Source organism: Taurulus bubalis (genome assembly GCF_910589615.1).
Source record: "Taurulus bubalis genome assembly, chromosome: 5".
Taxonomy (NCBI): domain Eukaryota; kingdom Metazoa; phylum Chordata; class Actinopteri; order Perciformes; family Cottidae; genus Taurulus; species Taurulus bubalis.
In genome coordinates, this window is record NC_136593.1 from 13,859,894 (window position 1) to 13,874,679 (window position 14,786).

The window sequence follows — 14,786 nt, forward strand, 5'->3', positions numbered from 1 at the left end:
TTTCTTTTGCAACAAACTACTTTTTATTGTCGTTTGGTTACCACAGCATGGTTAGCACGCTAGAGTGAACAAGTAACAAGATAATCATATTGTATGGCTTCTTGCTACTGTATAAAAAGGATTGCTTCCTCACTCTTCATCCTTGGTCTGAAATGACAGAACAAAAGCATGTACAACATTTGTCAAGATAATTTACATTTGAAGGCCCAGTGTGTAGGATTTAAAATAAATATTACACATTGGCCCTTTGGAACAAATTGCAAAATTGTATCCTTCTATAAAATGACAAACTTGATTCATCTCAGATATTTATTTTTTACCTTGATAATTTCCCGACTCTTTGCTCTCAGCTTGTTGACCTGAGACTCAGCGATGTCAGCTCTCTCCTGAGCTTCCTCCATCTCATGCTGCACCTTCCTGTACCTGGACAGGTTAGTGTTGGACTGCTCCTCCTGTATGACAAGCCACAGAGAAGTCAAAACCTGTGGACTGAGTGACATGTCCTGTGTGTTGTTATCAATAACTAAGTGTACTCACAGAATCCTCAGTCTGCCTTTTGTAGGATTTCACTTTCAGCTGCAGCTTGTCCACCAGATCCTGCAGTCTGGAAATATTCTTCTTGTCCTCCTCAAACTGTTGTAAATCAGCAATGATATACCATTATAATGCAGGCTTAATAGTACATTATTACAATTTTTACCATTAGGATTTGCAGTTATTTAAGGTTTAGCATTTTAAATAGTGACATACCTGATAGGTAAGCTCCTTTACTTTTCTCTCATACTTCCGCACTCCCTTTATAGCATCAGCACCCCGCCTCTGCTCAGCATCAACTTCAGCCTCCAATTCTCGAATCTTGAATAAAGAAGAATTTAGGGATTTTACAAAGCTACATATTGTCTTGACCTGCAGTAAATATGAGCAGGCACTTACTCTTGCTTCCAGTTTCTGGAGCTGCTTCTTGCCACCTTTCATGGCCAGATTCTCAGCTTCATCAAGGCGGTGCTGCAGGTCCTTCACTGTCACCTCCAGGTTCTTCTTCATCCTCTCCAAATGAGAACTGGTGTCCTGCTCCTTCTTCAGCTCTTCTGCCATCATGGCAGCCTGAAATGTTGTTGATTTATATATTATTGGATATACACTTATTGGAGTCTGATGTTTCCACACCAGAATTTGATGAGAAAAAGCCTAAAAAATAATATTATGTACTAATATCTCTCAAATCTGACACTCAGCATCTCCATTCTCCATATGCCTGTTCACCAAAACTTTGCTATGTGCTCAATAAGAGTAGTTAACGTTTTGGCTGTTTCAATGAAATATAATTAATTTTGATTCAAAGCTTTGATTGTGGTGTATGTTTGAGATAGTGGGGCAAGTGGCGAAGATTTTCTTTAAGTTATTGATAGTAATAATAATAATAATTTTAACGTTTAAATTATGAATTAAGCTTTAAACTATTCTGTACAGCCTTACTGCTGGTGTGATATGATTCAGATTGTAATATTAAAGATAACTAAATAGCTCAATGTTAAACAGAACATGATGCTGTGCTATTTTTGCACGAAGCACAAACACATGGACTTTTAAAAGGTAGCCTTTGTTTGAAAAGAGAAGACATTGCTATTAAGTAGATTGTTATTCATGTTTAGATATTTTAAATACAATGCTGGCAAAAGCTAAACGGTTCTATTTCGAAGCTCCTACAGCGCTGAGCCACACGGCACTACACATTGGCTATCGGTTTTACCTAGCCTTGATCTCGAGTATCCTCGATTGAACAAAACTAATATCGAAATCATCGCCCAACACCCGAGTTAAGTTGCCCAAGGATGACTCACATCAGTGATGGCCTTCTTGGCCTTGTCTTCAGCATTTCTTGCTTCCTGGACAGCATCTTCCACTTCACCCTGGATCTGGACAAGGTCAACCTCCAACTTCTTCTTGGTGTTGATGAGGCTGGTATTCTAAACCAATAATAGTTTGGGTTGGATTACATGGTGTCATTTTCTGTCATTAAGTGTTTCACGTGTGATGGCTTGAATATTTAGTACCTGAGAGTGCAGCAGTCCCACACGCTCGCTGGCATCAACCAGCTCCTGTTCAGCCACTTTGCGGCTTCTGTCCGTCTGCTCCAGTGCAGCTCTCAGCTCCTCGATCTCAGCCAGCATCAGGGTGTTCCTGCGCTCCACCATGGCAAGCTGCTCCCTCATGTCATCCTGGCCTCTTATGGCGTCATCAAGGTGCAGTATCGCATCCTTTATGAATAATCATAAAAAAATTAAAATAACTGCCATGCAGTCTGAGTAAAGTCAACTTTATTTAAAAACGCCACCATACCTTGAGCTGTCCCTGCACGTTTCTCAGCTGTTTCTGGGCTTCCGCTGCCTGGCGGTTGGCGTGACTCAGCTGAATCTCCATCTCGTTGAGGTCTCCCTCCATCTTCTTCTTGATTCTTAGGGCATCATTCCTGCTCCTGATCTCGGCATCCAAAGTGCTCTGCATGGACTCAATCACTCTCTGGCTGTTCCTCTTGATCTGGTCGATCTCCTCGTCTTTCTCTGCAATTTTTCTGTCGATTTCACTCTTGACTTGGATGAGTTCAAGCTGAATGCGGAGAATCTTGGATTCCTCATGCTCCAGGGTAGCCTTGACATAAAAATACATTTATATTGTGTAGCCCAAGGCCCCAGCATCATTTCAAATTGTATTTAATGAGATACATTTTGTGAGAAAGTACCTCTGCTTCTTCAAGTGATGTCTGAAGTTCACACTTCTCTATCTCTACAGTCTTTTTCCCTTTCTCCAGTTCATGAATGGTTTTTCCACTCTCACCAATTTGCTCAGTTAGATCGGAGATCTCCTCTGTGAGAAAGAAGGTATACACAGTGTGCAAATAAGTGTCAGCTGAATTATGTGTTTTGTCTCCTTGGTAGACTTTTCAATTTAATATACTGTATACTTCATTCACACATTCAACTGCAACAATATATTACATTGTATGTTAGTTTGAAATCAAAGATCATGCACATTCATCATGTTTGCCCACTAGGGGGCACACTCTTCATTTTCTTTAATTTAAAGACAATGCCACAGCTTCATTTACATAGTCTGGAAAACTCTGTGCTTTTTTAAAAGTGTGCTTACGTTGCAGGTTCTTGTTCTCTCTCTTCAAGGTCTCCAGGTGGTCCAGAGCTTCTTCATATGAGTTTTTCAGCTTGAACATCTCAGTGCTGAGAGAACGAGATTCTTTTAATGCTCCCTCCAGCTCTGCCTGGCTTTCCTCATACTTCTGCTTCCACTCTGCAAGAATCTGAAACATAAACAGACCCATGTGTTTCAGTAATTGACAAGTCTAGGGTCTTCATTTAAACAAAAAAAGGCACAAATAGAAATCTAACCTTGTCAAAGTTCCTTTGCTTCTTGTCGAGGTTAGCAGCCAGAGCATTAGCTCTCTCCACGTCAATCATCATGTCTTCCACTTCACCCTGCAGTCTCTGTTTTGTCTTTTCCAGAGAGGCACATTTTGAATTCACAGCCTCGATGGATTCTTCTGCATCCTGAAGACGCTGGGCGAGCTTTTTCCTGTTAAACCATACAGCAAACAGGCTCAGTGATGCATTACTGAATCAGTGCATGTGGAAACAGGGTGATTTCAGGACTGGTCCTTACTTAGCCTCCTCCAGCTCCTCAGTGCGCTGGATGGCATCGGTCTCGTATTTGGCTCTCCACTGAGCCACCTCGCTGTTGGCCTTTGACAGTGCCCGCTGCAGCTCAGATTTGGCCTCCTGCTCCTCCTCATACTGCTCCCTGAGCAGGTCGCAGTCATGACGAGCTGACTGAACAGCATGAGCCAGGGCGTTCTTGGCCTTACAAATAAATAGAGACATGTTTTTATCAACTGAAACAGGTTTGAGTCAACATTGCAGTTCTGGGGCGAAGTTAGTGGTTTTAATATGCAAATACCTTAGTTTCCTCTTCAATGTGCCTCTTGAACTCATCAATTTGCTGGGTGTACGCCTGCTTGCTCCTTGAAAGCTGAGAGATCATGGCTTCTTTCTCCTCCAGCTGGCGACTGAACTCACCTAAGGAAAGACAGAGATTTAAAACTAATCTAAATGCACATATGAATATTGTATTGGAAATAAAAGATTAGGATCAGTAAATTGTGTATATATATATATATATATATATATATATATATATATATATATATATATATATATATATATATCTTACCATTCTCGGTTACCAGTCTTGCCCTTTGCACCCCAATGTCATTCAGCTGTCGCACATGTTCTTCATTTCTGGTCTTCAGCTCACTCAGTTGATCCTCAAGAGTACGACATATTTTCTCAAGATTGCCCTGAAATCAAAAGTTGTGTTCAGTGTAAGCCGAATAAAGGCAGAGTAAGTTTAGTCGACGCTGTTGGAAGTAAAACATTTTTATTTTACCTTTGATTTGGCAATCGACTCCATATTGCTGCTGAGGTCATCGATCTCCATCTTGTATTCACTTTTCTCTTTCTCCAGCTTCTGCTTGACTCTCTGGAGGTTATCAATCTGTTCTCCCAGCTCTGCCACACTGTCAGCCTGCTTCTTGCGGAGAGCTGCAGCGGTGGCCTCGTGCTGCAGCGTGGACTCTTCCAGATCACGACGCAGTTTATGAAACTCGGCTTCACGCTTCTTGTTCATCTCGATCTGAACAGACGTTGCTCCACCAGCTTCTTCCAGCCGCTCGCTGATCTCCTCAAGTTCCCTGGAAAGATCAGCCCTCTGCTTCTCCACCTTGGCCCGAGCAGACCGATCGGCCTCAATCTCCTCCTCCAGCTCCTCAATACGAGCCTATTATTTAAAAAAACAAAACATAACCACAATTTAATATAGATTTATATATCTGTCTACAAGTCAAGCACATCCGGGTCATCCAACGTCAGTCACAGTGCAGTCACTGTTGAAAACTATCGAGATACCAACCTGAAGTTCTTTGATCTTTTTCTGAAGCTGAGCACAAAGTAATTGCTCATCCTCGATCTTGCCAAGAAGTTGGCTTGTTTCAAAGTCCCTCCTGTGCCGGGACAAATAATTTAATTAACATTAAATCCAGCGTTCGTTGAAGTAAGTCTATTGAGCCTTATAGTCGTTGGCAAATTCACAATGACACCAGTTTTCTAGCATAATATTTTGATTGAATTTAATTAGGGATGTGGTAACTTTAACTTTGCAGAACAGTGTTTTAAATAAGACTACCAGTTGTCCTGCAGGTCTCTGCTCTTTGGCTAGGAGGATTTATTTCTGGCTACTGTATGCTGGACAAATACAATTACGTCGGACATGAATTACTTGTCTATATTGATGAGATAGATCACACTCACTTCTTTATTTTCTCGTCAGACTGCTGCTTGTCATTCTCCAGATCCATAATGGTTTCATGGGCCAATTTCAAATCTCCTTCAAGCTTTCTTTTTGATCGCTCAAGGTCCATGCGAAGCTTCTTTTCTTGCTCCAAGGAACCTTCAAGCTGTTTTAAGCGAGACAAGGATTGTTTTTTGTTTTTCATTTTCATTTTTTTTTTAAATATACTTTATTAGAGAATGTGCACAATGATTTTCATTTTCAAGGGGAATGAAACAACTGTTTGTTATTACTATATACTTACATCATCCACTTGCTGCTCCAACTTTGTTTTGGCCTTCGTCAGACTGTTGACTTTGTCTTCCTCTGCCTGCAGATCATCTAGGGTCTGCTGATGGGCCTCTTGGAAGGCTTTCTTCTCTTTGCTCAACTTGGCAATGGTCTCATCTTGAGATGACATTTCCTCAACCAGGTTTTTAACCTGTATTCACAATATATATATATATATATATTTTTTTTAAAGGGTTAAAACATTTTACAAGAGCCAACTTTAATGCCTTATGAAAGATTTACCAACCTTGTTCTCAGTGGCATGTTTCTCCTTTTCTACTTTGGCCAGGGTGAGCTCCAAGTCATCAATGTCTTTCTTCAACTCAGAGCACTCGTCCTCCAGCTTCCTCTTCTTTGCAGTCAGCTCAGCATTCATTTCCTCCTCATCCTCCAGTCTCTCAGACGTCTCTTTGAGTTTGGCCTCAAACTGGATTTTTGCTTTAATGAGCCCCTCACACCTTTCCTCTGCATCACTGAGATTATCACTATCCTAAATGACATACAATTGAAATATTTAGTTAGTTGTAAAAACCGGGATCATTAAAGTAACAATGTGTCTTGCTCTATGTTACATACAGACTGAATTTGTAGCTGCAAGTCATTCTTCTCCTGCAGCAGAGAAACCATCTTCTCCTCCAGTTCTTTCTTCTTAGACAGAGCCTTTGCTAGATCCTCTTTCATCTTTCCAAAGTCTTCTTTCATTTGGGCCATTTCTTTCTCAGCCTCTGCACTCTTCAGCAAAGGCTTGATCTTAAAGTACAGCTTCATCCATGGCCATGTTTTGACATTCATGAATGAGCGAATGTTGTACTGGACGGAGTAAATTGCCTCTCTGGGTAAAACAGGGGTTGAAGTAAATACAACATTATTTTAGATTCTTAAAGCTGTGTTGATGAGGGGCTTTGGGATTTTGGCTTCTAAAGTAAACATTTGGCTTGAAAATGTAAATCTAGTTGTCATGTATGGTTACCCTTTGATGTATGAAGCTAACTGTATACAGTACCTGCGCTCCATCATCTTGACAAACTCTCTCCTCATGAGGAAACCTCTGCTGAGAGCCTGAGTCATTGTGACCAGGATAGCAAGTTTATCATCTCTCATTTCCTCCAGAGTTCCCAGCATACCAGCTTTGAAGAAAACCTAAAACAAAGAGTTACTTGACATGATGGTTACGCTTACTTACAGTATCATCATTAGCAGTTAAAACACACACAAACACACCCATAACAGATACACAGATTACCTTTGTGTGTCCAAATTTGTATTGAGTTTGGTCAATATTAATAGAGCCCAAGAGTTTCTCTGAGGCCTTTTTGTTGTCGATGAAATGTCCTTCAGGAATGACACTGGCATTCAAAACTTTGTATCTGTTCGGAGGGAATGAATCAACAATGAATAGTTGATTATAATATAATTACATATATTAATAATCTTAGTAACTACCTCTGCTTGAAGTCAGCGTAGAGAACTCTGCTGGGGAAACCTTTCCTGCAGATCCTGATACCTTCCAGCACACCGTTACACCTCAGCTGGTGGATGACCAGGAAGTTCTCCATGAGACCTTAAAGACATGCCAAATTCAGTAAATTTGTGTTGCATACTTACAGTTGTGTTTAAATAAATTAATGAATACTTATATTAGGCTTACCAGGAGTCTTTGATTCATTTGGAATCAAACAACGTACAAAATGAGGATGAGTGCTCCTTAGGTTGGTCATCAACTTGCCCAAATTCTCCTGAAATATAAAAAACAAATTTAAATTGCTCCCAAATAAAAAACTACATGGCCTATTTTCCTGGATGTAACCTGTATATACTGTCTTGACAGTATTTGGGAATACCTTAGTGTTACTACATATTGTATTGTGGTTATGTATTGAGGTTGTGATTTGTGATACTTACCCTGAACAGAGCAGATACGGTCTGAAAAGATCCACCGCCCTTCTTCTTTCCGGCTTTTTTCCCACCAGCCTCAGCTGTACCATAAACATTTAATTTGAATTATTAACTTTAACAAATGTGATACATTTTAATATATACTTGATTCTTAGTCAGTACTGTAGCTACAAATCAACCAATATACTTTAACGCCGCCAACAGGTTCTTTCAAATTATTACCTTCTGTGCCGGCATGCGCAACATAGAGATGAGCCAACAGTTTGACTGAAGACTTCTGGTAGAGCTGAATCACTGAGTCGTTCAGGGGGTCTTTGTTCTTATCCAGCCAGCCAGTGACATTGTAGTCAACAGTGCCGGCATAGTGCACCAGGGAGAAATGGGCCTCAGCTTTGCCTTTGGCAGGTTTGGGTTTCTGGAAGGGAGCGCTTTTACCAAGATGCTGGTCATACAGTTTGTTCTTGAAGGTGGTGTCTGATGCCTTGGGGAACATACACTCCTCTTCAAGGATGGAGAAGATGCCCATCGGCTGTCATAATGGAATGATGAATTAATACAAAAGATTTCAAGTCTTCGGATAGTTTTCTGTGTTTGTGAATATTCAGCGTGTCTCTCACCTTCTCAATCAGCTCAATGCAGGCAGCCAAGTCCATACCAAAATCAATGAACTCCCATTCAATCCCCTCTTTCTTGTACTCTTCTTGCTCCAGGACAAACATGTGGTGGTTGAAAAACTGTTGCAGCTTTTCATTGGTGAAGTTAATGCACAGCTGCTCCAAGCTGTTGTACTGCACAGATTAAAATATCAATGGTCAGCAAAGACCTCAAGTGACAGCTTAAGTGAAGATGCATACGATTAAATCAATCAGCCAAACAAACTTACATCAAAAATTTCAAACCCAGCAATATCCAGGACACCGATGAAGAACTGTCTGGGCTGCTTGGTATCCAGCATCTCATTAATTCTGACGACCATCCACAAAAACATCTTCTCATAGATCGACTTGCAGAGAGCACTGACGGAGTTGTTGACCTGAAGTTACAAATCAGTAATACTAAATTAACGATATTGTGATCATTTACAAAATTGATTATATATTTTGAGGATTAAACGAGTTAAAAAGCATACAAAGGTATAATCCAACAAACTTAATGAAAGCCATAATATTTGTTAACGTGTGAAAATAGATTCATCATGTAAAAACAATTTGGTGTGTGTGTGTTCTTGTTGATTTCCCATACCTGAGGAACAGTTTGACCTTTGGTCACAAACTCGTTTCCAACCTTCACTCTGGGATAGCATATCGCTTTTAGCATATCAGCAGAGTTCAGACCCAAGAGGTAGGCGATTTTATCTGCCTCTAAATGGAGAACACAAATAGTCGTCCATAAAACCAGGTCTAGGATAACTTAAAAAAATGTACTTTTAAATCACAGGTTCTCTTCTACATAGCAAAAACTTGACCTCTACATTTGTGCTCATGGTGTTTAGGTTTCATACCCTCATTGCCATCGGGCTCAGCCTGCTCTTCACGCTGCTTCTGCTTAAACTTCATGTTCCCATGATGCATCACAGCTCCAGTCAGCTTGAAGATGTTTGCCTTCTCGTCTCCAGTGAAGCCCAAGATGTCAATAGCAGTCTGTGAAATAAAGAGTCAGTTTAAAATACAAACCTAAATAAGTCTTCTGCAATATATCTTACTTGGCTTTAAAGCAAACAGAAGCAGGATTTGGGTAAAAATCAAAATGGTGTATAATTATTAGTTATATTCTATATTCTACATTAAAAAAATAACTTTTAGTAGTGATGATATGTCTACGATATGACACATTGGTAAGCCAGCGTACGTTATGACAAATAGTAATCATAAAAGTGAACATAAGAATGATTTGTAGTATCTGTAAATGCATCATCTAAGTGAAGTTGACATTACATCAGTGGCGATGAATTCTTCAATGTCATCGATACTCTTGACGGTGATTTCACCCTGACTGATCATGTGATAGTCATAAGGATTTTTGGTGATCAGGAGAGCCTCTAAAGAAAAGAGGAGAAAAGTATGTAAATATAACAATATATATTATATATATAATATTATAATATTATTATATAATATTATATATATATGTATATTTATATATATATATATATATACATATATATATATATATTTTGTGATGAACCATTGTTCACTTTCTGTTGAATAACTGACAATATTATTTACTCATCTCTCACCTAACAGCTCAGGTTTGTGGCCTGTCATGAGCTGGTAGAAGATGTGGTAGCTCCTCTCAGCAGACAGCTGGAACGTCACTCGAGACTTCTCCAGCAGATCTGTATTGATTTATGTTGTGAACAAAATAAGGGAGAAGCAGAGCACAGTTGAAGGAGTTGGCCATGTAATGAAACACATTATTCTAAATGAGTTCCACAAAAGAATCTTACATGTTTCAATATCAGCTGAAGCCAACTTTCCAGTTGTCCCAAAGTGAATTCTGATAAATTTGCCCTATAAAAATAGATTAACATTTAAATTAATATCACAGTGAATGATTGTTGCCACAAAATAACACATCATTTCAAGTGAAAGAGAAAACCCCCAAATAACTTACGAAACGGGATGAGTTGTCATTCCTCACAGTCTTGGCATTACCATACGCTTCCAACAGTGGGTTTGCTGCAATGATTTGATCTTCCAGTGACCCCTAGAAATAGCATTTGTGTTAATGTACTTTGTAATATATATTTTTTTAAATATAAATGAATATTAATATTATTAAATCTTTCTTGCCTTGATCTTGCCAGAAGTCTGATGCTCTGCTTTCTTTCCTCCAGCCACTGCGATTGTCGCAAAGTACTGGATGACACGTTTAGTGTTGACAGTCTTTCCTGCACCAGATTCTCCGCTGATTTGAGGAGTGTGTTCATAAATATGATTAGATTTGACTTATTGTTTGCAATACTTATAATGAAGTTAATATGAAAAAACTGTCACTTACGTAATCAGGATTGACTGGTTTTCTTTATCTGCAAGACATCAAAAGGTTAGGAGTTCTCCTAAAGTGCAGCTGCTATATTTCTGGACACACAATGATTTGCAAACTGAGTGATACCTTGAAGCATGAACTGATAGGCGTTATCAGAGATGGAGAAGATGTGGGGTGGAGCCTCAATCCTCTTTTTGCCTCTGTATCCTTGGACAACCACTGCATCATACACTGGGAGCCACTTGTAGGGGTTCACAGTCACGCAGAACAGCCCTGAGTAGGTCTGTGAAGACAGAGAGGATATTTACTGACGTCTTCCTTTAGCCACCGTTTTGTCTACTGATGTGATGACGAGGTCAAAACTCACATAGATCATCCATGCTGCATATCGCTCTTTGAGGTTATACAGCACAGTGGCCTCGCTGAGGTGGGTCATCATGGCCATGTCCTCAATCTTGTCGTACTTTGGAGGGTTCATGGGGAAGATCTCAGTGTCTTTTACAGTGAGAGTCTGCAACTACAACAGAAAAGGCACAGCAATAGGATTAGTTGCTGTCCAGCAGTCATGTATTGTCTAATGTCAGATTTAAAATCTTAGTAACTGATTACAAATGCTTTCATGTCTGTCTGCAAACCAATTTATGACATTTTTTATATAGTTATGAACATTTTTTATATAGTTATGAACGTTTTACATTTTCATTTAAATGTTTTAAATCATAAAATAGTTAATTTGTCACAGCAGTCCAGACTTTTAATTCTAGTGCATTCATTCTTACCTTTCCCCCGATAGTCTCCACAGTGGCTTTGCCCCCATCCTTCTTAGTGAGCTTCCCCTTGAGGTACATCTCTTTTGCCTCGGTCACAAAGAATGCAGTTTTTGCATCGAAGGGAGTGTTTTGAGCTTCAATTCTCTCCTTTTCAGATTTCCGGAGGTAAAGGGCCGCCGGGCCAAAACACTGCATTTCAGAGTCCACACTCATGGTGACTCCTTACTGCATAAGAGGAAAAAAAGTTTTTAATGCCAGGGAAGACGGATGGGTGCCCACAAAGTAATCTCTATCGCATCCTCTAGTATGGTAGTCGAATGAATGCTTGACCATTAAGATTGGTTAAATAGAGACCTACCAGAACTCAGCAAAGTACGAACAGGATTGTGATTTTCAAAGGGGACAACCTTTAGATAATAGTGCACTAGTAATAAAACCAATCAGATATTTTTTCAAAATCATTCAGCCCTATAATTTACCTTGAATGACACCAGGTGAGCCGGGGGTTTCTGACAGACTTCAATGCAGATTTCTGCAACAAAAAAAAGAACAAACATGTGAGGTTCAGAGACTACATCAGAGAATCTATCATGTTTTGCTTTACAATAAGGTCAGAAATTAAAAATATAGTATAATACATTAATTTTCAAACAGTTTGTAGTCATACTTCTATTTTTGTAAACACAATATCAACTTAATACAATTGATGCATGGCCGTATTATAATATCTTTTACTCAAGTAGATTAATGACTCTAAATACGTCCGAGACAATAAACGTACCTTTGCTGGGTCTCTGTCCTTGGTGGAGATTTGCTGAGCCTTTTTATACAGTGTGATAGGAGCCTATCGCACGTGTTTTGCTGTATTTGGTCATGTTGCATGACATAATGCTTGTGCTTTAGTTCTTAACCCTAGCTGTCATATTACACAGTTTATGGGTTGTCTTCCTGGCTGGATCATTGTCAAACTTTGAATATGTTGCAAATAGAGTAGTTTTTCTTCAATATATTATCCATATTCCTGATTATTGCCCAAAACAATTAGGCATGTTGTGTTGCCTTTAGTAATACATACTACACAATACCTTTAGTCATAAGTTGTAAAGATAAGAACAATATTTGTGAGATGTAACCACACCACCATAATTTTTTGTACCTATGAGTTTGAAACATTAATGTATCAAGCAGATGTGAAGTTGGTTCTGCTTCTGAATACTATCGTGTATTCAAATAAGGTAGAATAAATTGGTTCAGTTTTTTCACAAGCTTAGTTCAGCACTTACAGACAGTCCAAAGGTGTGACTAATGCATCTGTTTAACTCCTGGCACAACAGTAGCCCCATGCCATGCTTTGGAGAAGCTTTAAAAAGTCACTGATATACTGTTTCAGAGTCCTTACAAGTCAGAAATGATTAAAACAATTACATGATTGCCAATGAGCTTTAAAGAAAAGAAAATGATTGCCAGGGGATTCTCTCTCACAATAGTGCCAACAGCTGTTCTTATACTTGATCTTAGGGGATAAACAAGGGAGACTGAGACCGTCCCGAAATGTAGAGCAGCTGAGGGATGGACCCCAGCTGTACTTCCTTTATGTTTTACAAGTCACCTCTCCATGATTGTCTTTGTGTTTTAACGTTCACAATGTTTAGGGCACTCAGACCTAAACTGTTTTGTTTATTAAAATCTGCAGTAGGAGATGTTTTCTTTGATGGCAAGTGTACCCGTAACTAACTCTAAATGTTTTAGGCAGGAACATGGCCCAGAAAAGTGTGGGTAGACAACTATTAGGCATTATTTCCAATGGAACAAGGATCTACTTTCACCAGTGATTAAGAAGAAGAAATTCTGAAGTGGTTACCAGCAAAGATATAATGAGCCTCTGTCTTCAATGAACATGTGTTACATGATACCTGCTCTGAAATCTTCTGTCTTATTAGGGCAAAACTCAAATATAGCACCAGGGTTGTGTTGATGCTCAAGCCAAGTGCTCAAGAGGCTTATTGTGTTTTTATGGTCTTTGATCTCTGTCTGTCAGTTTCTTCATTTGTCAAGCAGCAGCAACAACTGGACTTTGGATAACAAACCAAGGTGAGTGTTGAGTAACATTCCAGTCGACAAGTTGGTCACAGAGCATGGATACGTATTTACAGTTACAGTAGCATCGATATTTAACGTTGTAAGTACATTTTTAATACATTTGAAAATTGTAATTGAAAATCTAAATTGTTATATTTTTATTTTAGAGATGAGTGCTGGTGTGCCTCGGCATTTAAACTTCACTAAATGGACTTTCAAACCCTGTTTTAGAGTTTGACTGTATGTTGTGGTATGGCAATTATTTAGACTATTTAGAATGGTTGTTTTAAAAGGATAAAGTAAAACAACAATTCAAACGTTTAGTGCCTATGTGTTTGAACTTTATTATCATTTTAAAACTACAACAAAATTACAGTTGTGTCAAACTTCTTGGAAATAATCTGTTTTTCAGCCTATTTGTGTGTGAGAATGTTTTTTTTTTTATGTCTGTATAAAAACTGCTTTGGTGTCATTTGTGCATCAAGACATACATCATATTTGCAATTGCAATCCTTCAAAGAAGTTCACATTCAGCTGTACTCAAATAACGCCACAAGAACCCGGTGACCTTTATTTTGAAGAATGTCATAACATTTAGTTTGTGACCACGTCTAGGGTTTGTTGGTTAAAATTAGGTCTCAGTGTTGGATTCTGACCCTGGTTACCTTTCCATCCCTGGGATTAGGTTGTGAAAAGTGGAGGATGACCATGTACTCCAAAAATCTATTAGTCATACATGATACTTTGGAAGCTTCTGACTTCATGTATGTTGATGACATTTTGTATCATCATGACACTCTGCAAATTAGGTTTTAAAGTATTTTGAGATACACTGTAATAGGCCTTTCTGCATCATCTGTATGACGAAAATCACTTGCTTTTGCTTTTTCAAAAACCTTTGTGCAGTAACAACTTTTCTTCATGACCACGTTGAGAGGGATTGCTTTAGGTGCTGTCAGATCCTTGGCAGTGTGAAGGGCCTACACAAGGATGTGTGTGTATTAATGTTTGTGTTGGGGGTCACTGACATCCCATAAACACCAGAGGGAGCCTCAAGTTGCAAATGTGTAAACATGCTCCTTATGACACCAGCTTCTCTATTATCAACCTCAAGAGTCTTGGCATTACACCATGTCACCAACTTGTGCATTTAGTAGTGAGTTAAGTGTTCAAACACTTAGTCATTAATGATACTTAGTTGTCAAAGAAACCATTTAGAAATGTGAATTTACTTATGTTTCGTCTTTACTTTGTTCCTATTCAGGGTCACAAAGACATGTTGGAATTTCTCCCACCACACATTGGACAGAAGGCAGAGAAAAACCCTGGACAGTCCATAATATCCCTTTTAAAATATGGTATGCACAT

The 14,786-nt window shown here is 39.0% G+C and overlaps 1 protein-coding gene across 1 annotated transcript; it reads right to left on the reverse strand.

Moving 5' to 3' along the window:
• Window positions 1-11,552, reverse strand: LOC306736786 (myosin heavy chain, fast skeletal muscle-like; the record flags this gene model as incomplete). Its single annotated transcript, XM_079218458.1, has 39 exons — window positions 1-147; window positions 321-452; window positions 538-633; window positions 751-855; window positions 934-1,104; window positions 1,842-1,967; window positions 2,055-2,258; window positions 2,341-2,649; window positions 2,741-2,865; window positions 3,148-3,313; window positions 3,402-3,585; window positions 3,673-3,869; window positions 3,967-4,085; window positions 4,240-4,366; window positions 4,456-4,845; window positions 4,978-5,068; window positions 5,376-5,521; window positions 5,660-5,836; window positions 5,933-6,175; window positions 6,262-6,517; window positions 6,689-6,825; window positions 6,929-7,052; window positions 7,129-7,246; window positions 7,334-7,421; window positions 7,588-7,661; window positions 7,804-8,110; window positions 8,199-8,369; window positions 8,465-8,614; window positions 8,824-8,942; window positions 9,083-9,221; window positions 9,516-9,619; window positions 9,818-9,916; window positions 10,028-10,091; window positions 10,195-10,287; window positions 10,374-10,488; window positions 10,582-10,609; window positions 10,696-10,852; window positions 10,937-11,086; window positions 11,349-11,552. 39 exons carry the CDS (start codon window positions 11,550-11,552, stop codon window positions 130-132), a joined length of 5,823 nt encoding a protein of 1,940 aa, XP_079074584.1. The 3' UTR covers window positions 1-129.
• Window positions 11,553-14,786: the final 3,234 nt, after the last annotated feature.